Source organism: Triticum dicoccoides, chromosome 3B (assembly GCF_002162155.2).
Source record: "Triticum dicoccoides isolate Atlit2015 ecotype Zavitan chromosome 3B, WEW_v2.0, whole genome shotgun sequence".
Taxonomy (NCBI): Eukaryota; Viridiplantae; Streptophyta; class Magnoliopsida; order Poales; family Poaceae; genus Triticum; species Triticum dicoccoides.
In genome coordinates, this window is record NC_041385.1 from 864,223,287 (window position 1) to 864,249,688 (window position 26,402).

Genomic DNA, 26,402 nt, shown 5'->3' on the forward strand with positions numbered 1-26,402 from the left:
TCACATGTAGATCCCGCCACGACGCTCTGCTTGCAGCTGCACCAGCTTACTGCTCCACCATTCAACATATACACGTATCCGGTTTGTGACTTAGAGTCATCCAGATCTGAGTTGAAGCTAGCGTCGACGTAACCCTTTACGACGAGCTTTCGTCTCCTCCATAAACGAGAAACATGTCCTTCATCCTTTTCAGGTACTTCAGGATATTCTTGACCGCTGTCCAGTGTTCCTTGCCGGGATTACTTTGGTATCTTGCTACCAAACTTATGGCAAGGTTTACATCGGGTCTGGTACACAGCACGGCATACATAATAGATCCTATGGCTGAAGCATAGGGGATGACACTCATCTCTTCTTTATCTTTTGCCGTGGTCGGTGACTGAGCTGAGCTCAGTCTCATACCTTGTAACATAGGCAAGAACCCCTTCTTGGACTGATCCATTCTGAATCTCTTCAAAATCTTATCAAGGTATGTGCTTTGTGAAAGACCTATGAGGCGTCTCGATCTATCTCTATAGATCTTGATGCCTAATATATAAGCAGCTTCTCCAAGGTCCTTCATTGAAAAACACTTATTCAAGTAGGCCTTAATGCTGTCCAGAAATTCTATATTATTTCCCATCAGGAGTATGTCATCCACATATAATATGAGAAATGCTACAGAGCTCCCACTCACTTTCTTGTAAACGCAGGCTTCTCCATAAGTCTGCATAAACCCAAACGCTTTGATCATCTCATCAAAGCGAATGTTCCAACTCCGAGATGCTTGCACCAGTCCATAAATGGATCGCTGGAGCTTGCATACTTTGTTAGCGTTCCGAGGATCGACAAAACCTTCCGGCTGCATCATATACAGTTCTTCCTTAAGATGCCCGTTAAGGAATGCTGTTTTGACGTCCATCTGCCATATCTCATAATCATAGTATGCGGCAATTGCTAACATGATTCGGACGGACTTTAGCTTCGCTACGGGAGAGAATGTCTCGTCGTAGTCAATCCCTTGAACCTGTCGATAACCCTTAGCGACAAGTCGAGCTTTATCGATGGTAACATTACCATCCGCGTCCGTCTTCTTCTTAAAGATCCATTTGTTTTCTATCGCTCGCCGATCATCGGGCAAGTCTGTCAAAGTCCATACTTTGTTTTCATACATGGATTCTATCTCGGATTTCATGGCTTCAAGCCATTTGTTGGAATCCGGGCCCGCCATTGCTTCTTCATAATTCGAAGGTTCATTGTTGTCTAACAACATGATTTCCAGGACAGGGTTGCCGTACCACTCTGGTGCGGAACGTGTCCTTGTGGACCTACGAAGTTCAGCAGTAACTTGATCCGAAGTACTTTGATCATTATCATGGTTTTCCTCTTCAGTTGGTGTGGGCATCACAGGAACGGTTTCCTGTGCTGCGTCACTATCCCGCTCAAGAGGTAGTACTTCATCGAGTTCTACTTTCCTCCCACTTACTTCTTTCGAGAGAAACTCTTTTTCCAGAAAGCATCCGTTCTTGGCAACAAAGATCTTGCCTTCGGATCTTAAGTAGAAGGTATACCCTATAGTTTCCTTAGGGTATCCTATGAATACGCATTTTTCCGACTTGGGTTCGAGCTTTTCAGGTTGAAGTTTCTTGACATAAGCTTCGCATCCCCAAACTTTTAGAAACGACAGCTTAGGTTTCTTTCCAAACCATAATTCATACGGTGTCGTCTCAACGGATTTAGACGGTGCCCTATTTAAAGTGAATGTAGCTGTCTCTAGAGCGTATCCCCAGAATGATAGCGGTAAATCGGTAAGAGACATCATAGACCGCACCATATCCAATAGAGTGCGATTACGACGTTCGGACACACCGTTTCGCTGAGGTGTTCCAGGCGGCGTGAGCTGTGGAACGATTCCACATTTCTTTAAGTGTGTACCAAATTCGTGACTTAAGTATTCTCCTCCACGATCTGATCGTAAGAATTTTATCTTTCGGTCACGTTGATTCTCCACCTCATTCTGAAATTCCTTGAACTTTTCAAAGGTCTCAGACTTGTGTTTCATTAAGTAGACATACCCATATCTACTCAAGTCATCTGTGAGGGTAAGAACATAACGATATCCTCCGCGAGCCTCAACGCTCATTGGACCGCACACATCGGTATGTATGATTTCCAACAAGTTGGTTGCTCGCTCCATTGTTCCGGAGAACGGAGTCTTGGTCATTTTGCCTAAGAGGCATGGTTCGCACGTGTCAAACGATTCATAATCAAGAGACTCTAAAAGTCCATCGGCATGGAGCTTCTTCATGCGCTTGACACCAATGTGACCAAGGAGGCAGTGCCACAAGTATGTGGGACTATCGTTATCAACTTTAAATCTTTTGGCATCTACACTATGAACATGTGTAATATTACGCTCGAGATTCATTAAGAATAAACCATTGACCATCGGAGCATGACCATAAAACATATCTCTCATATAAATCGAACAACCATTATTCTCAGACTTAAATGAGTAGCCATCTCGTATTAAACGAGATCCAGATACAATGTTCATGCTCAAACTTGGCACTAAATAACAATTATTAAGGTTCAAAACTAATCCCGTAGGTAAATGTAGAGGCAGCGTGCCGACGGCGATCACATCGACTCTGGAACCATTCCCGACGCGCATCGTCACCTCGTCCTTCGCCAGTCTCCGTTTATTCCGCAGCTCCTGCTGTGAGTTACAAATATGAGCAACGGCACCGGTATCAATTACCCAGGAGTTACTACGAGTACTGGTAAGGTACACATCAATCACATGTATATCAAATATACCTTTGGTGTTGCCGGCCTTCTTATCCGCTAAGTATTTGGGGCAGTTCCGCTTCCAGTGACCCTTCCCCTTGCAATAAAAGCACTCAGTCTCAGGCTTGGGTCCATTCTTTGACTTCTTCCCGGTAACTGGCTTACCAGGCGCGGCAACATCTTTGCCGTCTTTCTTGAAGTTCTTCTTACCCTTGCCCTTCTTGAACTTAGTGGTCTTATTGACCATCAACACTTGATGTTCTTTCTTGATTTCAGCCTCTGCTGACTTCAGCATCGAGAACACTTCAGGAATGGTCTTTTCCATTCCCTGCATGTTGTAGTTCATCACAAAGCTCTTGTAGCTTGGTGGGAGCGACTGGAGGATTCTGTCAATGACCGCCTCATCTGGGAGGTTAATGTTCAGCTGGGTCATACGGTTGTGCAACCCAGACATCTTGAGGATGTGCTCACTGACAGAACTGTTTTCCTCCATCTTACAACTGTAGAACTTGTCGGAGACATCATATCTCTCGACCCGGGCATGAGCTTGGAAAACTAGTTTCAGCTCTTCGAACATCTCATATGCTCCGTGATGCTCAAAACGCTTTTGGAGCCCCGGTTCTAAGCTGTAAAGCATGCCGCACTGAACGAGGGAGTAATCATCAGGGACGGGAGCGTCACCTAGCGGTCCTTCTAGGACATATTGTTTCCTGGCAGCTATGAGGATGATCCTCAGGTTCCGGACCCAGTCCGTATAGTTGCTGCCATCATCTTTCAGCTTGGTTTTCTCTAGGAACGCGTTGAAGTTCATGTTGACATTAGCGTTGGCCATTGATCTACAAGACATATTTGCAAAGGTTTTAGACTAAGTTCATGATAATAAAGTTCTAATCAAATTATGAACTCCCACTTAGATTAGACATCCCTTTAGTCATCTAAGTGTTACACGATCCGAGTCGACTAGCCCGTGTCCGATCATCACGTGAGACGGACTAGTCATCGTCGGTGAACATTTTCATGTTGATCGTATCTTCCATACGACTCGTGTTCGACCTTTCGGTCTCCGTGTTCCGAGGCCATGTCTGCACATGCTAGGCTCGTCAAGTTAACCCTAAGTGTTTTCGCTGTGTAAAACTGTCTTACACCCGTTGTATGTAAACGTAAGAATCCATCACACCCGATCATCACGTGGTGCTTAGAAACGACGAACTGTAGCAACGGTGCACAGTTAGGGGAGAACACTTCTTGAAATTTTATAAGGGATCATCTTATTTACTACCGTCGTCCTAAGTAAACAAGATGCATAATACATAATAAACATCACATGCAATTATATAGTTGTGACATGATATGGCCAATATCATATAGCTCCATTGATCTTCATCTTCGGGGCTCCATGATCATCTTGTCACCGGCTTGACACCATGATCTCCATCATCATGATCTCCATCATCGTGTCATCATGAAGTTGTCACGCCAACGACTACTTCTACTTCTATGACTAACGTTTAGCAATAAAGTAAAGTAGTTTACATGACGTTATTCAATGACACGCATGTCATACAAAAAAAATAATGACAACTCCTATGGCTCCTGCCGGTTGTCATACTCATCGACATGCAAGTCGTGAATCCTATTACAAAGAACATGATCTCATACATCACAATTCGTCATTCATCACAACTTCTGGCCATATCACATCACATGATCAATCGCTGCAAAAAGAAGTTAGACGTCCTCTAATTGATGTTGCATCTTTTACGTGGCTGCAATTGGGTTCTAGCAAGAACGTTTTCTTACCTACGAATCACCACAACGTGATTTTGTCAACTTCTATTTACCCTTCATAAGGGCCCTATTCATCGATTCCGCTCCAACTAAGGTGGGAGAGACAGACACCCGCCAGCCACCTTATGCAACTTGTGCATGTCAGTCGGTGGAACCGGTCTCACGTAAGTGTACGTGTAAGGTTGGTCCGGGCCGCTTCATCCCACAATACCGTTGAGCAAGAAAAGACTAGTAGAGGCAAGTAAGATGACAAAATCCGCGCCCACAACAAAGTTGTGTTCTACTCGTGCAAAGAGAACTACGCATAGACCTAGCTCATGATGCCACTGTTGGGGAACGTTGCAGAAAATTAAAAATTTTCCTACGGTTTCACCAAGATCCATCTATGAGTTCATCTAAGCAACGAGTCTAGGGAGAGAGTTTGCATCTACATACCACTTGTAGATCGCGTGCGGAAGCTTGCAAGGTGATGATGTAGTCGTACTCGACGTGATCCAAATCACCGATGACCAGCGCCGAACGGACGGCACCTCCGCGTTCAACACACGTACGGGACGGGAGACGTCTCCTCCTTCTTGATCCAGCAAGGGGGAAGGAGAGGTTGATGAAGATCCAGCAGCACGACGGCGTGGTGGTGGATGCAGGGCGTCACAGCAGCAGGGCTTCGCCGAGACTACGAGGGAGAGACGTAACGGGGGGAGGTGGAGGCGCCAGGGGCTGGTGTATGAAGTCCCTCCTCTCCCCCACTATATATAGGGGTGCCAGGGGGGGCGCCGGCCCTAGTAGATGAGATCTACTAGGGGGGGCGGCGGCCTAGGGGAGGTTTCCCTCCCCCCAAAGGCACCTAGGGGTGCCTTCCACCACTAGGACTCCTCCTAGGGGGAAACCCTAGGCGCATGGGCCTATAGGGGCTGGCGCCCTTGGCCCATGATGGCCAAGGCGCACCCCCTACAGCCCATGTGCCCCCCCGGGACAGGTGGCCCCACCCGGTGGACCCCCGGGACCCTTCCGGTGGTCCCGGTACAATACCGATAACCCCGAAACTTGTCCCGATGCCCGAAATAGCACTTCCTATTTATAATTCTTTACCTCCGGACCATTCCGGAACTCCTCGTGACATCCGGGATCTCATCCGGGACTCCGAACAAAATTCGGGTTTCTGCATATACATATCTTCATAACCCTAGCGTCACCGAACCTTAAGTGTGTAGACCCTACGGGTTCGGGAGACATGCAGACATGACCGAGACGCTCTCAGTCAATAACCATCAGCGGGATCTGGATACCCATGACGGCTCCCACATGCTCCTCGATGTTGTCATCGGATGAACCACGATGTCTAGGATTCGATCAAACCCTGTATGCAATTCCCTTTGTAAATCGGTACGTTACTTGCCCGAGACTCGATCGTCGGTATCCCAATACCTTGTTCAGTCTCGTTACCGGCAAGTCACTTTACTCGTACCGTAATGCATGATCCCGTGTCCAACACCTTGGTCACATTGAGCTCAATATGATGATGCATTACCGAGTGGGCCCAGAGATACCTCTCCGTCATACGGAGTGACAAATCCCAGTCTCGATCCGTGTCAACCCAACAGCTACTTTCGGAGATACCTGTAATGCACCTTTATAGTCACCCAGTTACGTTGTGACGTTTGATACACCCAAGGCACTCTTACGGTATCCGGGAGTTACACGATCTCATGGTCGAAGGAAGAGATACTTGACACTTGCAAAGCTCTAGCAAAACGAACTACACGATCTTTTATGCTATGCTTAGGATTGGGTCTTGTCCATCACATCATTCTCCTAATGATGTGATCCCGTTATCAACGACATCCAATGTCCATAGTCAGGAAACCATGACTATCTGTTGATCACAACGAGCTGGTCAACTAGAGGCTTACCAGGGACATAGTGTAGTCTAAGTATTCACACGTGTATTACGATTTCCGGATAATACAGTTATAGCATGAATAAAAGACAATTATCATGAACAATGAAATATAATAATACTTTTATTATTGCCTCTAGGGCATATTTCCAACACTTTGGGCCTACGGGAATGCATTGTGGAGTAGTTATTAGAGGATGGATTGCTACAGTGACAGAAGTTTAAACCCTACTTTATGCGCTATTCCGTAAGGGGCTGATTTGGATCCATATGTTTAATACGATGGTAAGATTCTATCTTAATTCTTGTTTTGTAGTTGCGTATATTTGCGAGGGGTTAATCATAAGTGGGAGGCTTGTTCAAGTAACAACAGCACCGAAGCACGGGTCCACTCACATATCAAATTTTCAAAGTAGCGAACGCAAATCAAACTAACATGATGAAAGTGACTAGAAGAAATTCCTGTGTGTCCTCAAGAATGCTTTTCTTATTATAAGAGACCTTTCCGGCATGTCCTTTGCCACAAAAGGATTGGGCTATCTTGCTGCACCTATTGTTACTATTGCTACTTGTCACTTGTTACAAATTACCTTGCTATCAAACAACTTGCTACCAAGAATTTTAGTGCCTGCAGAAATTACCTTGCTAGAAACCACTTGTCATTTCCTTCTGCTCCTCGTTGGGTTCGACACTCTTACTTATCGAAAGGACTATGGTTAATCCCCTATACTTGTGGGTCATGACAACTCTTTTTTGTTGTCGTTGATGGGTAGTGAACCGCCTTTGGTAAGTGGAATTTGGTAAGGAAAAATTTTGTATTACGTGCTGAAATTTACAGTTTCTTCTTAGTATGGAAAAGCATCCTTTGAGCGGTTTGTTTGGGGTATCTTCACCTCAACCGGAAGCACAAAGAGTTACTCCTCAATCTACTGCACCTACTGAAAATATTGGTTATTGGTTATGATATTCCTTCGGGTATGATAGAGAAACTGCTAGCTAATCCTTTTGCAGGAGATGGAACACTACATCCTGATATGCACCTAATCTATATCGATGATGTTTGTGGACAATTTAAGCTTGTAGGTTTACCCGGAGAAGAAGTTAAGAAGAAGGTTTTCCCTTTAGCTTTGGGGGGGGGGTCATTGACATGGTATAGGCTATGTGATGATATTGGAGCTTGGGATTGGAATGGCTTGAAATTGGAATTTCAACAAAAGTTCTATCCTACTGATCCTCGTTGGGTTCGACACTCTTACTTATCGAAAGGACTATGATTGATCCCCTATACTTGTGGGTCATCAGCCACCCATCCGGCTGTTATACCTTAAAATCCTTCTTCCTGCTCACTGGATTCCATGAAGAAAAAATTCAAGGAGGAAATGGGGAGCGAAGGTGTGGTGCAGTTCTTCCCCGACATCTGGCATCGTTTAAATAGTGGGAAGACACGAGGAGTCAACCAGCATATGTGATTAATGCCGGATGGCTTGCGGATAGATGTGTGGCCGGAGTAGGTTTCTCGGCACATGAGCAGGTTTAATGGAGGAAGGCGGGCAATCCGCAACCGTTTGAATTAGGCGAGGATGCATGTTTAGCCGAGCGTGCAGCGGCGGCGCCCTCGGTCGACGCGCCTCTTTAATAGCAGAGGCAGTGAGAGGTTGCGTTTGCTTTGGGCCGGCTTCAATTTGAGTTGGCCGCTCTACAACGACATGAATGCGAGCAAATGGCGCTGGGTAGGAATGTGTGCAGGCGAGGAAGGATGGGGTTTGGGTGCGCCAGAGTGGTTAGAAGTGGTTGGGGGTGTCATTCGACGGCCGCAAACCCCACCATGTTTGTCTCCGGTTTGGGGGAGAAAGTGCGGTTGTACCACCCTACAGACCGATACAAGACCGCGTTGGATGGCACAACATGTTAGGACCGCACGATCCTATCGGTTGCAGGTTGTTTGAGAGTCGGTGTTGGAGATGCCCTAAAAAATACTAACATGGGCTCATTCGCAAGAATCATAATGTTTTGATTCATTCTCTATTATACATAGTTTTATTTTATTTATTTTTTCCACAGAATATCAATACACATTCCTTCAAAAATGTGTTTTTCTTTTCTTTTTGAGGAACCTCAACATGCGCCCTTAGAGCATCTCAAACAGCAGATGTATTTTTGGAGATGTAAAAGTAGGTGTTGTATACTTTATATCATAAAAATGTTTACATCACCAAAAAAGTCCCAACTCCAATAAATGATGTCTATTTTGTGATGTAAAATTAGTGCTCCAACAGATGATATATTTGAAAATGTAAAACTGGTTGAACTACTACATCATTTCAAACATAGCAAGTTTAATTGAAGGAAACATTGTTCTTATAACATAATTATTAAACATAGTTCAAACTAATGCATTGGTCAAACTGCTTCTACTCTGAGTTTATCGTCGTCGCTCTTGAACTGCTCCCAGAACTCCTCCTTGTTGGTGTCGTCGCACTCGTTGTCCTCCTCCTCCTAGTCATCTCACAGTCCGACGAGTCAGATTCTACGGGGATCACCATTGAGGGGCTGAATCCTACTCCTTCTTCACCGCCTTCTTCTTCTTCTGCTCAGCCTCACGCTTCCGGAAGAACTCGCGCTCGGCCTCGATATACTCCAGATGCTCCCACATGAACCTTGCCATCGCCGCCTCAACGGTATCATCAGGAGCATCGAGAATCGGCGAATTCTTCTTCTACTGCTGCTGCTTCTCCTTCTTCTCGTCCATCGGCCGAATGTTGAGATTCTCTGGCTTGATTAGCAAAACGTCCGCCCGAGACTCGATTTCCAGGAAGTTCATCTCATGCCTCGGCTGGCTAGAATGTCGCGTGGCAATGTTGTACACACGTGCAGCCATGGAGATGTCGTCGATCGTGCCAATCAGGTAGCAATAGCCATGGCACTGGAAATCCACACCGTTGTTTCCAGACGACTTCTTCTGCACCCCGAAGAAGTCATTCTTACTCTTCGGCACTTTCTTCGGCAGCACGACTGCGACTGAGCGGCGAGTCAAGACGGGCGCTAGCAGCTGAGCACGAAGACGGGTGTAGTGAGGGAGTTCGGATCGGGCATCCGAACTTCAAATCGAGAAGAGGCGCGGGGCGTGGGGGAGCTCCAAACACGCTGGCGGTCGACCTTCAAATGCGGCGGGAAGGGTCGGCAGAGCTCGAATTGGGTGGCGGACGATCTTCAATTCAGGCGGGACTGGGCGGCGGCACTTGAATTGGTTGATGGCGTGGCGGTGCCTCGATAGCCGAAAAGCTGGGTGGATATTGCAGAAAAGTCAAGGGGTGGGTGGAGAGGCCGGATCTGGCGCGGGGTCTGCGGGGGGAGGCGTGGAGCTGGTTGCATGGTGGGTTTGGAAGAGGGGGAACGGTGGTTGGCGCGCGGCTGGGCGCTTTATATCATTATAGTCGGCTGGTGAGGCAAATTTGGATAATTAAGTATTGTATTTTACATCACTTGAAGCAGGTGATCCAAAAAACTATGTATTTTACATCACTTGAAGCAGGGATTTTAGGCGTTCATCATGTAAAAATAGTTGGGACGGAGGGAGTATTTATATAAGTCCCTCAATTTCTAAGAAATTAACCCGCAGTCCTATTTTAAGTGTGTATAAGAAAACGTTTTGTTTTTGCAAAAACACCAGTGCATTTGAGAGTATTCAACCCGCGATCCTGTTGTGTATTTTTTGCAGGGGCGTCCTTGGCAGGGACGGGAGGCGACGCTGCGCCCCGGCGCCGCGTCAAGCTGCGGCAGGGAGGCGGAAGCCGCGCGAGGAGACGAAGGAGCAGAAAATGAAGAGGCATGGAGGAAAGGCGGGCGAGCGGGAAGGGCTTGGGCGTCGCCCATGACGCCGAGCTTGACAGCGGCCTTGCGGTGGCGCAGCCGGCGAGGACTTGTCGGATCTGGCCGGAAGGCGACCGGGGCGTGGAGTACGAGAGATGGAGAGAAAAGAGAGGGCGGGAAGGGAGAGAGAAGCGGGCGGTGGTCACTTCAATTGGCTGCAGCGCGGCGCCGCCCCGGCCGCTGAGCCTGCCCGACCGCCCCGTCGCCAAGTCGCCACCCCACTGACTCCTCCGGGCTCGCCCTTTAGACCAATTCAAAGCCAGCGATTGTTGCCCACATCACCGAACCTGGCTCCCCTTCTCCACCCCAGCAAGCACGCACGCTTGAAGGCGCCCAGGAGCTCGCCGGCAACACTCAGCAGACGTAGGAGAGCTGCGTGCCTGGTGCGTGTGAATGCATCGACGCGAGGCAGTCGAGGCCTCAGCAAGGTTTGGTTTTGGCTTCAATTTTTTTCAGAATCATCTTCTAATCTAATCTGATGGTCGTTTCTGCTGCAGTTAACACATTAGGGAAGACTAATGGAAGGATCATCAGAACAACGTAGTCAAATTGGCTGCTTCAAATTTTCCGGTTTGTGCCTTGACGTATTACCTTAATGCCAATATTTCTTGATTTTCGCTTCATATATGAAATGATTTAGCTAGCTCTTGCTGAATATCTTTCGGTACACCTGTAAGTTTTGTAGCAAATGGTTCTTAGCAATTCTGATTGTACACTAAAATTTAGGTGCTTCTGAAGAGCTGATTGTACAATAAAATGATCTACCTTGCAATATCATTTTTTTCACAAATGATGAAATTCAGAGCATCTAAGTCTTAAATTTATCTGCTAAAATATTGATGTGTATCCTTCATGTTGTCCGGTAAGTTGAGATTTGCATTGCTTAATTATGTGATTACAGTCTTGGGGCTAATCAGCAGCACGCGGACATGCATCAGGAAGCCGACGGACAGCCATAGCAGGAAGGCGTGGATATTGAGCTGCAGCGACAACGACAACTTGGGCATTACCTGCAAAGATACAACAGTTCAAGGGTTCAACCAAGTGTAAGTTTGCATTCAGTCAATTATTGCTGTTCTACACTGAAACATTCAGATTGTTGCATCAAAAGTTAGATAGGAACAGGGAAAGAATCTCCAACGCTTATTTACATGGGAAAGAACACTCTTTAACTTTGGTTCAGATCATCAGTCTAGACATTCAAAAAAGATCATCAGTCTATCTGAAGCAAAAGGATCACACAATCTGACAGTACAAGGAGCAGTCTTTTTCTTCACATCTTTGTTTTAGCATGCATCCGGTAGTTATGTGCTCTAGGATTAGGCAACCAAAACTGAACTTATGACTACATGAGTGCATGAAAAACTGTTAATATCTCTTATTTGACTAATCTTTGGATCGGCTGGAGACGAGAATCTCTAGCTTTGGGGATGGTCCTTTGGGGTTCTATCAGGGTTATATTCATGTGCACTAGGTACTTCTCAACACTTCCTTAGTTATTCTAGAACCTCTTTAAATTTGCAATGCTCATCAGATTGTACAGGTTTTGCAGTCAACTATTCAGACTATTGACTAGGGACGATATTTTCAGTCATACTGAGTCTGCAAAGGATGCACCAAGCCAAGATTAATTATGGTGGTAAATTGCATCTGTTTAGTTATGTACCTGCTCCTTAGATGATTGTGAATTTGTGATTCAGTCGTGGAAATTTCGGTGCTTTCTTCGAGTGTCCTGAAAAATGGTTCAATGTGTGTTTGCCAGAAACGGTAGATTAGCAAGACTAACTTGTGTTGAGCATGTCAGTCTATGTGTGGGCACGAGTGACAATGTAAATTATGGTAGAGACGATTTTCTTGAAAAAAGTCCTGGAGACGCGCTGCTGCTGCTGCTGCTCTTGATAGCCAAAGTGGAGACTGCAGTTCTAAGACTTCAAGGAGGAAATGAATACATGGTTGCTACTTGGAGAGGTCAGTTGTTTCCCTGCAGAACAGTAAATCTCTTATAGTTGTTTAACTGGACCTGTTCCACTCTCATTGTTATGTTGAGATAAAAATTGTTATTGGTCACTCAATGCCCAAGCTGTTGTTGATTAATTTGACTTGAATTGGATTGTACTCCAAGAATCCACAAGATGTCATTTCCGAGTGTGGTACTAATTTCGGCACATAGCACCGATTTCTAAAAATAAGGCTGGGCAACATGAGCCAACCACAGGGGAGGATGTTTCAAGAGAATAAACTCACTGTAGTTGCCGAATTGGTATTAGTAAGTTGCTGTTTCAACTTCCTAGAAAACAACAGGGGGTGTATTTTTTTTTTTACTATTATTAGTTGCAGCACATGGAGACAATGATGAGGACTTGTATTTTTAAGATGCTGCACCTCTGTTTTTTGTTGACCTTTGATTCATGTATATATGTACATTCTATGGAAATGTATCATAGGAGATGTGAATTCATAACTCTATGGTTGATGTATCTATTGATATTGATGTGTCAATCAATATTAAGTTCGTTTTTTTTCATTGGTTTCATAGTTATACCAGAGTGGGATATATCACCTCCCTACTTTGCCAAACCTTTTTTTTAACACTACTTTGTCAAACCTGACACCCAGATAACCATTGCTCACGTTCCAACTATGAACACATCACTTAAATATCCCACTAAGAATATTATTTCGCATTGTTAAACGTGCATCGCACGTGCATTATTAAATATCACATGAAGCAGGTTGTGCAAAAACAGTTGTGGAAATATATATTTTTTGAAAAACAAAACATTTTAAAAAAAATTAGACAGAAAAATGCTATTACACCTCAAAAAATGCTACTCACGAAGAAGTATAAAAATTCCATTGGAAGGCCCACTTCTTCGGCTCATGGCCCAGTATATGGGGGTGTTCTTGCACGGATAAAACTAATGAGTTAAAAAAAGTGTGGCCGACAAAGTCGAACCCAATTGCAAGAATAACATCTATTCGAAAAATGGTCTTTTCCACATAAATGTTCACATTTCATAAAAATGTTAACTAATCTTTCAAGAAGTATTCCAATTTTATATAAACATTACCTTCTATATGAACAAAGGTAATTTTAATGTTTACATTATCATTGAATTTTACTAAAATTGGATATAAAATGGTGCATAATGGCACAGGAAGAAGATTCTGCCTTTTTTTCGCCCGGTGTAACACACGGGCATTTATACTAGTATGTACATCATCTACAGAAGATGCTCAACTATTTACATGTGGGACGGAGACCGGCCTGGCAGTGGCAATAATTTAGCTCGAACCTTATTTTAACTAGTCCACGTCAGCAAGCTATCGCCGACCCCAGATAGCTCCGCCCCTTTTGATATTCTATTGGGAAACAATTCAGCTTAAAACCTCATTTTAAGTTGTCCGCTCCAGCGAGCAATTGAATCAGTCTACTTTCTCCGGTAGCCAACATATATGTTCGGCCATGAACCAATGGAGAGCGCGCACTAGCACAACTTGCTGTCCAATGATGTCATTGCTCACGTTTGAACTTCGAACGCGTAACACAACGTATGTTAACAGCTGTTGCGTTCAATAATGGGGTGCAGCACAAAGTCAAGTATCATGTACAAGTGGAACATAAACCTGTTAGTTAAACGTGAGGCGATCAACACTTGATTATTACCACGCTTAGGTGGCAGTTGAACTCGAAAACTTGTGATTTTAGGCTGGTTATAGTAAGAAGTAACTTAGACTAGTTGTATGGATATGTAACTTGTATTTGTTGCTAGCTTTATACTTAGGAGCCAATCCATAAGGGTTGTTACTATTTTGAACATAGTACAATCGAAGTCACTCATATACAAGAGCATACACTCACCCCTTTGAACACCTCCGAGAGAGTGAGATGACAAATCATCTTGAGATTGACAAAGTCATCACAGGTCCCGTGTAATTGACGGGAACATCTCCCCTCACTGAATGTACATCGCCAAAAAGTCTGAAGTACATTCAGAAATATGCGAGCACCAGTATCAATACTAAGATACAAACCTTGATGAGATGAGGATACCGCTGTCCTCCTAATTATCAAACCACGGGTTGATTTGACGTAAGCGCCGTTCGTAACGTTAGCATTTTTCCTATGCGCTTGTACAGACATATCCTAAATGGCTCGACGAGGCAAACTTCTAAGCCACCAGCTGAGAAGTTTTAGCCGCCCTCCAAAGTCAGACTAGGTTTTTATATATATTGGCGTCACTATTATGTTGAAATATTTTGCATACCTGTCCAATATATGTATGACGCATAATACAGTGCTCTGCTGGAATTTCAATCCATGCACCAACTATTTCATCTTGTGTGTCGTATAAGAATCCAATGAACATCATCGTATGTATAGCGCGACAATTTTCTATGGTAATACATATCTCATTCATATTATAAAGATAATAAAACAGGACATATAGACACCGACCTGACAAAATTGAAAACATATTAGAACACTAGCCGTTATACAAAGAACTAACAACCAAGAAGGAAATTACAGTCAAGACTGAAGATTTCCTTGAGCGTGACATCAACTTACATCATCTGCCTCCGGCACCACCACAACCGCCATCAAAGTTAAATATAACGGATCAACTTCTCCCCCGAGCTCAATATAGCTCAATTGCTGATATGTAGCTTTGGACGAAACATAATTGGGCAACACCCTGGACATGTCATCATATTTCAGATCTGGCACCCCTACTCGACGAAGACGTTCGAGGAGGAAATCATACCTGCCAACTGCCAACCACGATCCTAGTAGGCGATACGCCGTCTTCTAGATGCCACCAAATCTCACCACTATCTGCATCCACTCCCTGGACTATTTCTCAAGGTCCACGCCTATGCTGGAGCAAACATCGTCACACTGGCGGAGCCTGAACGCCTATATCCACCATTGGATGCCGCCACCACACCATCGCCGCTTGAAGAGATAACCATCAAGACTCATCACCAACTACAAAGCAAAACACGCGTCATGCAAAAATTTGGAGTACTTTTATTCACGCGCCGTCATCGCCGTTGCCAATGTCAAAACGTTGAAAAGCTGAAACCCTAGCCATCTAGCTATCCGGATCCAGGCGCGTGAGACCAGGTGACCCCTCCATACCACCGACGGCCGAGAGGTCATGGGCGGCAGAGGAAAACCGCCAGAAGGTTGGTCGCACTTGGCGGCGAGATGAGATCACTTTGCTTTCTTCTAGTGGAAGAAAGAAAACGAGCCGCATATGTAAATTGGTTCAATTCTAATTGCGGAAACTCCTTCATTGGGTACACCTATCTACTCAAGTCGGGTTTGGTAGGATATATTATGCACACTGCCATCTTTTTAGATTTCGCAAAGTCTGAGGGAAAAAATTGAACAAATTATCAGTAGTTTGTAAGAGTTGTGGTAGCAGAATCACGAATGTGTTCTTTTTAGCGGGGAAAATCAGGAATGTGTTCATCAAGGATGAGGCCGTACCGGATAGTAGGGGTGGGCGTTCGGTAGAAACCGCGGTGTTTTTGAAATTCGGTTAGGAAACTTATAAACCGAATATGGTTGCTTAAAACAGCTAACCAAAAATTCGGTTAACCGACCGATTTTGTTCGGTCTTCGGTTTATACCATAATGACCGCATCAACTTAATTGCGATCAAACTCCAGGAGCGGCAGCCCAAAATCCCACCCTCAACTGCTCAGCTGGGCGAGGTGGGACTAATGTAACGATACGTCCCCCCGCTGGTTGTTGCATGCTCATACGCACAGGCAAAGACTTCACAAAAAAAGCTCACGTGGAGCTGGGCTTTCCATAATTTTGCATGCCGTTGGATTAGGGCCCACGTCCTATCACACGCGCAGGCTGCAGCGCGCTAGTTTCTTGGCGCTAGCGACACGGGCCCTAGTTTCTGGCTGACACTTTGCACTGTTTTATACGCTAGCTCACGTCTATTCGGTTTTTCTTCGGTTAATAGGGATTAAAACCAAACTGAACAAATAGTGTTCGGTTAGTGAACATCAAAACCGAATTTTTCTGTGGCAGTATAAAAAACCGAAAATTCGGTTTATTCGGTTTTCGGCATTGGTTCGGTCTTCGGGTCGTCGGTTTTTATGCCCACCCCTACCGGATAGAGCGTCTCCCAAAGGAAGCATGCATGCACTTGTGCACTAACGGCATGTACAACAGTGCCAACTTAGCCGTAACACTTTCCAGGTTGGAATTTCACTAACTAGTCGTCTACCCGCACCTGCACGGCCTAGCTATTATTGGGATACATAATTATGAAGAAACTTATATTTATGTCTAGCATGCAAGTGTTTAAATTCCAAATTTAATAGAACTGGATAAATGCTTACTTATACCACAACGATCACAAAGGATAACCACATGTATCATAGGACTCATTTCATGGATTAGTAGATATGTGTTGCCATTTATGTTGTATAAACTACCATCATTGATCTGATTGGCGAGCTAAACCTCTTTATAAATTTTATGCCACCTACTAAGATAAGGAGAGAGTATTAATTAATTCGATCCATATGGAAAGATATGTAGCAGATATAATAGAACTCAACAAATTTTGGGAGAAAGATACACTACACGCACCTACGACTCAACAAAATTTGTACCATGAGAGGCATATGCTACATGGTTAGTTTCTTGTTTTCCAAACATGATGTATATATCAATTACTTGCATATCCTAAATTATTAGAAGATTTAAAGCGTGTTTTTAAGAATAATCCTTTTCACTACCGTTTAGGCGGATCTTTGTTCTATTTGGTGTTGGATTCTATTTGGTGTCGCATTCGGTGCATAACAATGACTACAGTGCTACTCATCATTTACATATCTATATTTCTTCTTAGTACGTTAGGCGATGCTCCTGACATAACATACAAAAATACTGTAATTAATTGAAAATGTATCTATCTAGCATCATATTAAAATATAGTGTATCTCCTATTACTTGACAAAATATTTTTACCACCAAAGATTTAAAATGTGATTGATGTGGTTGTGAACTAATTCTATTTTAAATAATCAAGAGTCTACTTTGCCAACCCCTAGTGCAAAATGCAATGATATTCCCAGAATTTGTAATTATTAACATGCTCTATTCATTTTTCTTTTGCATGGTAATCCATGCATATTTTTCAAATTTTCTTAAAATTAGGCGATTTCACACATTAAATATATGATACTAGTCATGAACCCATGCAGCTGCATGTGCTAGAATTTCAAATGTGCATAAAAAGTAAAAATAATTACATCAATTATACATATATCTTTTAAGAATTCAGAACATAGCGACACATAGAAAAGAATTATAAAACACTATCACAAAGAGCCTGTTTGGGACGGCCCCGCTCCTTAAAATTCAGCAACGCTCCATAAAACACAAGCCAAATGGGGTAGCGTCATGATATGCCGCTCCGCAAAAAAATTGAATCTAGGGTAGAACTCCCAGTTTTTTATGAATCTCTTCAGGGGGTGCACCAAAAAATTCTAGAAGCTGGAGTTGAAGGGAAATTACCCACCACTGCCACCAGTAAGTGGATACACTTTCCCTCCTCCCCCCCCCCTCGTCCATTCAAATAAACCATTTCCACCAAATTACCATTCTTAAAGATGGAGGTACAAGAAAGCCAAACATCCTATTTGGTAGTACTACAACTTCTGTATGAAACTGCTTCAAAGTGGATTTGGTGGAGTGAAACTGATTTTGGTGAAGCAGAGCAGTCCCAAACAAGCCCTAAGTCTTTGCATTAGTATTTCTCGTATGGAAGGTGAAATTTTTATTTGGTTTCATAGCTAGTTCGGTGGTCCTTGCTTAGGGAATATCAAATATCGATCAAATTAATAGGTTGTGTGAATGAGCGAATAATAGGTTTTAAGTTCCTTCAGAGTGACAAAGAGTATTTGAAGTAACACTTATCAACAAAGAGGGAATGATCATATAATGGTTCCCATTATTCTCAGATAGTATAGATCAAGTGTTTGTCTTTGTGGTCCACTCTTGTTCATAAAAAAGTTTATAGTTGCGGTCTACTTGCGCCCAACATGAAGAGTGAAATTGTTAGGGAAAAAACAAAAAGAGTATTCCGGTTTACTTTTCGATAGTGTTGTGGTTCACTTGCTCTTGTCTTTGTGGTCCACTCTCGTTCATAAAAAAGTTTGAAAAAGGGATGAAGAAATCATGGAGTTAGTTTGCCCATCTGATGCAATGCAGTTTTTCATCTGAAGCATTGCGGTTTTCTGTCTGATGCAGTTCACTTCGTCGATTTTGGTGTCATGAGAAACAGTGTTCGCATTTTGGTAAATGAAAAAAATGCTCTTAAAGCATAAGGAATCAGAGAAAGTGTTCTACATAAAAAAGATGTGCCTCGTTGATATCTTTTCAACGGCGTCTCATTCAAATCAGCCCAAGAGCGGTTTAGAAATAATCGTACCTCATCGCAAGTTCTATATCCATGGCAAGGGAAGGGCGTGATGTTGTAGGGCGACGACATGGCATGCTCCGTGAGAAGACGACGAGTGGTGGTGCTATAAAGGCACCAGCCAACGGCGCATGGAGAAAGCGACCGAGCCGCGGTTGACAATTGCAAGCCAACAGGGATTGGCATGATGGTGCTGGAATTTCCATTCGGCGGTGTTGCAGCCATGGCCGGAGAAAACTGGAACCGTGGTTTATCGATCTGCGAGGCACCCACATGCTGGCGAGGATGAGGGTGCTACAACTACGGCCGAAAAAATATGGTAGTGCTGTCCGGCAGTGCTGGAAGCACCGACTGGTGTAGCTGTGAGGCGACGCCCCCGCTAGCTGGATGCTGCAAGCCTGCAACCGTGTTTTGGCAGAGGTTGAATCATAGTCCGAAGGAGCTATTAGGCGACACTTGTCGGCCCGAATGCTACAACCATCTACTGTAGACGTTGGGACCGTGTTCCAGTCAGTGTTTTGATTTTCGGCCGAAAAAATCAATTGTCGGCCGAATTTCGTCCATCTCGCTGCTACCTCTTGAGCTTGCGTTGGTTTTTTCCTTGAAGAGGAAAGGGTGATGCAGCAAAGTAGCATAAGTAGTTCCCTAATTTTTTGAGAAACAAGGTATCAATCCAGTAGGAAACTACACACAAGTCGCCTCATACCTACACAAACAAATAAGAACCTTGCAACCAACGCGATAAAGGCATTGTCAATCCCTTCACGTCCACTTGTAAAAGTGAGATCTGATAGAGATAATAAGATATATATTTTTGGTATTTTTATGATATAGATTAGAAAGTAAAGATTGCAAAGTAAAATATATTGGAAACTTATATGATGGAAGATAGACACGGGGACCATAGGTTTCACTAGTGGCTTCTCTGAAGATAGCATAAGTATTACGGTGGGTGAACAAATTACTGTCGAGCAATTGATAGAAAAGTGCATAATTATGAGAATATCTAGGCATGATCATGTATATAGGCATCACGTCAGCGACAAATAGACCGAAACGATTCTGCATCTACTACTATTACTCCACACATCGACCGCTATCCAGCATGCATCTAGAGTATTAAGTTCATAAGAACAGAGTAACGCATTAGGCAAAATGACATGATGTAGAGGAATAAACTCAAGCAATATGATATAAACCCCATCTTTTTATCCTCGATGGCAACAATACAATACGTGCCTTGCTGCCTCTACTGTCACTGGGAAAGGACACCGCAAGATTGAACCCAAAGCTAAGCACTTTTCCCATTGCAAGAAAGATCAATCTAGTAGGCCAAACCAAACTGATAATTCGAAGAGACTTCCAAAGATAACAAATCATACATAAAAGAATTCAGAGGAGATTCAAATATTGTTCATAGATAATCTTGATCATAAACCCACAATTCATCGGATCTCGACAAACACACTGCAAAAAGAATTACATCGAATAGATCTCCAAGAAGATCAAGGAGAACTTTGTATTGAGATCCAAAGAGAGAGAAGAAACCATCTAGCTAATAACTATGGACCCGAAGGTCTATGGTAAACTACGCCAAAATCATCGGAGAGGCTATGGTGTTGATGTAGAAGCCTTTCGTGATCAATTCCCCCTCTGGCGGAGCGCCGTAACGGGCCGCAAGATGGGATCTCATGGGTACAACAGGTTGCGGCGGTGGAAATAGCATTTCATGGTGCTCTCGGATGTTTTTGGGTATATGGATATATATAGGAGGAAGAAATAGGTCGGTGGAGCTGCGAGGGGCCCACGAGGGTGGGGGCGCGCCCAGGGGGGCAGGCGCGCCTCCCTGCCTCATGGCCTCCTTGCTTCTTTCTTGACGTCCACTCCAAGTCCTCTGGATCACGTTTATTCCAAAAACAACTTTCCCGAAGGTTTCATTTCGTTTGGACTCTGTTTGATATTCCTTCTCTACGAAACACTGAAATAGGCAAAAAAAACAGCAATTTGCACTGGGCCCTCGGTTAATAGGTTAGTACCAAAAATAATATAAAAGTGCTTAGTAACGCCCATTAAACATCCAAAAAGATAATATAATAGCATGAAACAATCAAAAATTATAGATACGTTGGAAATGTATCACTCGCCTGGGCTCGGTAATTGTCTGTGTCGGCCATAATTTTCGGCCTAGTTTGAACTTCGTCTTGGCCCAATTCAACTTCTGGGGCTTCCCCACAATTTTCCTATCGAACGAAGCATGAACCCTAAACAAATCACGATACCCGCTCCTCCTGCGTGTGCGGCGGTGGCAGACTCGGCTGCTCCACTCGTCGCCGCCTGCCTACCCTCTCGCAGCTGCCGCACCTGCCCCGTCCGCTCCTTCTTGATGGCCCGGCCCCTGCTACTGACCTCTGTTGGCTGTGGGCTGGAGCTGAATCGGGAACTCCTCAACTCTGCAGCACATCCCCCGTCCTTGTTTCAATCTTTTCTTTTGGAGCTGATGGCGATGTTGGACTAATGCAAAGTTTGGTAAACATTTACGTATATACGTACTCCTTAGTGTTGTTTTACTGCTACACTTTTGCTCCACTTGTTTTCAATTTTTTTCGGCCGAATTTCATCCATATTTTGGTTAAATTTCATTTAAAATTCAAATTTTGGTTTTGTAATTTCGTTCGAGATTTGACCGAAACTTTTGAAATGACCGAATTTCGTCCATCTCGCACAGGGGCGAAAAAAAATGCAAACCAAAAACCAAAACGCAGGTTCCAGTATAGCTAGCAGGCGACGGCACATGCTTTCGGTGTGGTGCAACTTGGCCGAGCTGGATGCTGGAGCCAGCGCTTGAATATGCTGGAACCACAGTGGCAAGCCAGCGACGATACTCGCTGGAGCTTGCGAAGGTCAGCACCAGCAGTGTTGCAACTAGCTGAAGGTGATGGCGGGACCGGCCATGAAGATGCTGGAACACCCGGTGAAGATGCTGCAACAATCCCAATCCGGTGGGCACAAGCACCCCAAGGGCCAATGCTATGGGAGATACCCAGTCAGCATTGCTGTGACTGCCCGGCGGTGTCATTTTGATGAAACTGGTGCTTCATGTGGGCGACCATTGCAGAGGACGTTTTTGGTGCAACCGGTTAGCCGTCAGCCGACCTGGGACAGTAGGGAGGTGAGTGCACAGATCTGCCATGGACGGGACCGCTGGTCAACTCAGGGAGGGGAGCATGGGGATGAAAATTTATGGGGAAGATGATGTCAACGGATTAATCAAATTCACGCGCCGCATCGACCGGCCGAAACTTGGGCCGGTCGACCAGCGTCTAATGTTGTTGGCCTTGTTTCCATCGATGAACCCATAGGACAATTGACACGTGGAACTCACCAAGCGAATAAACAAGTACCAGTACCATTTATTTATTTATGACCAAAAGACTGAAAGCGACTACCGGCTGGCCTCTAAGGCTCCTCCATAAAACAGCACGGTACCAGCTAGCCTGCTGTCAATGTGAGCATAAACCATGAATCCACACACCTCTTCCACCTTTCCTCATTCCCCCACCTCTGATCCCACAAGCTCGCTGAAAAGCTTGCCGTCCCTAGTTGGCGCGACGGGACATGGGGGATGGTTGAAGCAGGTGCACCTGTTCCTCGTTCTCCCTTTGTGTCTCGTTACCCTTTTGCTCGCGTGGAAAACCACAATTAGCTCGCCCACGCGAATGCGTGAACATTTAGACACTCAACAAGCCCAATTCCAGTCAGATGTCTCCTTCCTGTGTGCCTCCGTCGTCGCACTGCAGCTTATCCAGTTCTTCTCTTGCAGAGCACGCTTACGGCACAAGCACTGGTTTCTCCACTTGTGCGTGTGGGTGTCGTACTACATCCCGGTTCCTCTTACGGCGTACGCCGTAGGCGTCATGCTGCGCTTCCAGCCACCCTACTGGCTCGTGGCGACCTTGTTTGCGGCTGGGCACACGGACGCCATGGCAGCCTATGCTTTGCATGACGATGCCAAGGAGGTGCGTCGGTTTGCGACACAAGCCCTTGTTCTGCTCCAACTAGTATGGTTTTTCTTTTCCTTGTTTCAGGCAGCTCCTTCTGTTCCATTCTGGCACCATGCGGTGAAGGTCATGTCTATCCTGCTAGGTTTCTTTGTATTCTCCATCGACCGTGAAATTAAAAGTAGAAGAATTCCTCCATCTGACCTTAGCGCCATAGTTGCCAGTGCCACCAATTCCTCCATCAGAGTTCAAAGAAGAAGAAGAAAAAATACTAACAAGTCGTTTATCGGTCAGGACTCGTTGGTAGTGGCCGTGGGCTGTCTCGGATCTGATGAGAGTGCTCTTTCTGGATGCACAACCCTTCAGGAGATAGAGGCCCACCACAGAAACTACCCTCCCCACCTTAGGTTTCCTCTGTGGATGAAAGACATCGTCCTTTCTGCGGGCTTATTCCTCAGGTTGCTGCAGCGCTACGACAGGCCAGATTGTTCCTTCCAGAATCCTGTACTTGAATACCGTTTCAGACTTGCTTATTTCAGCGGCAGATCACTTCGCGCTAGCCGATTGCTTGATACGAAGTATCAAGAGACCGCCATGGACGCCTTCAAACTGGTTGACGTTCAGCTCTCGTTTATGTTTGATTATTTCTTCTCGGCACACAGCTCGCCTTCGCTTACACACCCCTCTATTTATCTCGCCTACTATCTAAGCAAGATAGCCCTCCTCTTAAGTATATATTTGGTCTTCTTCATTGATACCGTCTCTGATACACCACATCATGTAACCATCACTACCGCCTCAAGTCTTGCCGTCCTTATACTGCTAGAACTACTCCAATTTCATCGGTTTTTTATGGCATCCAAATGGTCTTTAGTGGCATACATGAGTAATCGTGTAAAGGGTCAACCTTGTTCGTTGTTTGAACCAAAACAACTTCCACAACTACCTAGCAGGCCACTTAAGTTAGGACAGTACTCCCTTGTCGAAGACTTTGACTGCAACTCCATGGGACAAAGGTTGTTGGGACTACTTGGGTTATCTCAAAAGGGAACACGTGCAACATACGTTGATCTGCCAGAAAACTTGATCAACGCGACCCTTTGTTCTCTGGAGAACCTCATTCATAGAGACACTTCCCCTCGCTCTTCAAACTCTGCTGTCACATCTCTATGGAGGAGTTCATTACTGGATGAAGCGCTGGCATGGACATCCATGCAAGATACTCACATACACACCATTCTGATATGGCACATAGCAACATCTTATGGAGAGGCCCAGTCATCTGCCTATCCGATGGCTGGGCATACATTGTATTATTTTGGCATCGCCACAAAATTGTCAAGATATTGTGCATACTTGGTGGCGTTCCTTTCAGAGCTCCTACCTGGGGACAGCTTAACAACACACATGGTGCTCAAGGAACTCTTGCAGGAAGCAAAAATGTTATTTGGGCATACTGCAAGGACTCCTGATTCTATAAATGAGAAGCGCAAGAAACTTCTTAAACTTGCACTGCCCGAAGAATCATCGCAAACAACATTGCAGAAAGGCGTTAGGCTTGGACGCCAACTCCATGGTTCTCATCATAACCAAGAAGAGCATTGGCGGATGGTTGCTTCTTCTTGGATTCGGATATATCTGCACGTCGCGCCATCTGATAACGTTGCAGGACACATCGAACAACTAGCCAAAGGTGGAGAGTTCTTGACGCATCTCTGGGCATGTCTCTCCAACCTCGGCATCTTGAAGTGGGAAATGAAGGACGCTAACCTGAAGTGCTCTACAATTAGTGCAGCCAGAAAGTAGTTTCCAGAATCCAAGGAAAGTGTAATAATTACGCATAACTTTTGTAAATGAATGCAGTACAGGACATTTATATAGTTAATCATGAAAGTGTATAATACTACTATATCAAAAAAAATTAGGAAGAATTGCTTTCTTATTTCTAAATTTCAAGTCATTAGATCTTCACGCAGAATGAACCATAGCAGCATTTTAATGAGATGCCCCAAAAGGCAGAAATTTAACCAAATATTTATAATCACACAATGGCAACCAGATAGTTTGCGACTAATTCCAAAAATAATATATATGCATGATTCTGACGTAGACAAAAAAATAGGTGATCTTACATAAATAAAATATTCTCCAACAAAAGGTGTTGGGGAACCTTGCAAGGGAAATAAAAAAGTTCCCACGAGCACCTAAGACCCAATCTACGAAATGATCATCTACTAGAGGAGAGATTGGACCTACATACCCTTGTAGATCGCTAAGCAGGAGCATTAAGAAACGTGGGTGATGTAGTCGAACGTCTTCGCGATCCAATCATGATCCGTCCCGTGAACTCCGATCTAGTGCCGAACGGACGACACCTCCACGTTCAAGACATGTACGCCTTGATGATGCCTTCACGTCCTCGATCCAGTGAGTGATGGTGAAGTAGTAGCTCGAGTCCTCCGGCAGCACGACGGCGTGGTGGAGGTGGTGGCGGAGAAATCTCAACAAAGTTTCGCTAAGCACTACGGAGAAGAAGATGGCTATGAGGGAGAGGAGGAGCAGCGCCGTGGCACGTACAGATGTGTATGGGTGTGGGGGGCCTCTCTCCACCTCTCTCTATATATAGTGGGAAGGGAGGATGAGGGGGCGCCCCTAGATCCAATCTAGGGGGCGGCGGAGAACAACGAGAAAGCTGATAACCCACAAATATAGGGGATCGCAACAGTTTTTGAGGGTATAGTATTCAACCCAAATTTATTGATTCGACCCAAGGGTAGCCAAAGAATATTCTCAGGTATTAGCAACTGAGTTTTTTTACTTTTTAATGTAGAGCAATTTCCCAACTGTCCTTTTTATTCCGGAAATTTCTGCCCAGCCTATTTAAATCCGCTCCCACCAGGAGTCGAACCCAGGACCTGGGGTGCTACCAAGGTCGCTGCAACCACTAGGCTACAAGCCCGTTCACTATTAGCAGCTGAGTTGTCCATTCAATCACACCTGAAAGACTTAATATCTGCAATAAAGTATTTGTAGCAGAGTAGTATGGAAGTAACAGTGACAGTAGCAGTTTTGTAGCAATTGTAACAGTGGCAATAGAAAAGTAACTTAGCAAAGATCAATCTGAAACGAACTCGTGGGCAATGGATCAATGATGGATAATTATGTCAGATGACATTCATCACGCAATAGTTATAACATAGGGTGACACAGAACTAGCTCCAATTCATCAATATAATGTAGGCATGTATTCCGAATATAGTCATACGTGCTTATGCAAAAGAACTTGCATGACATCTTTTGTCCTACCTCCCATGGCAGCGGGGTCCTATTGAAAACTAAGGGAAATTAAGTCCTCATTTTAATAGAGTACCGGACCAAAGCATTAGCACTTAGTGAATAAATGAACTCCTCAAACTACGGTTATCACCGGGAAGTGTCCCGTCTATTATCATAACATGTAGTAGGTGACTATAACTTGGAAGATCAGATCAAGAACGCAAATATATTCATGAAAACATAATAGGTTCAGATCTGAAACCATGGCACTAGGGCCCTAGTGACAAGCATTAGGCATAGCAAAGTCATAGCAACATCAATCTTAGAACATAGTGGATACTAGGGATC

General features: G+C 44.5%; 1 protein-coding gene and 1 long non-coding RNA gene across 2 annotated transcripts; both read left to right on the forward strand.

Annotated features, from left to right (window-relative positions):
* The first annotated feature begins 10,268 nt into the window (after positions 1 to 10,268).
* Positions 10,269 to 12,697, forward strand: LOC119282777. Its single transcript, XR_005138868.1, has 3 exons — positions 10,269 to 10,752; positions 10,822 to 10,894; positions 11,226 to 12,697. It is a non-coding gene; the product is annotated as an uncharacterized LOC119282777 (long non-coding RNA).
* Positions 12,698 to 22,297: 9,600 nt separating this feature from the next.
* On the forward strand, positions 22,298 to 24,707 carry LOC119279039. The gene is made up of 2 exons (XM_037560460.1): positions 22,298 to 22,415; positions 22,601 to 24,707. Exon 2 carries the CDS (start codon positions 22,695 to 22,697, stop codon positions 24,582 to 24,584), a length of 1,890 nt encoding a protein of 629 aa, XP_037416357.1. The 5' UTR covers positions 22,298 to 22,415; positions 22,601 to 22,694; the 3' UTR covers positions 24,585 to 24,707.
* The last annotated feature ends 1,695 nt before the right edge of the window (positions 24,708 to 26,402 follow it).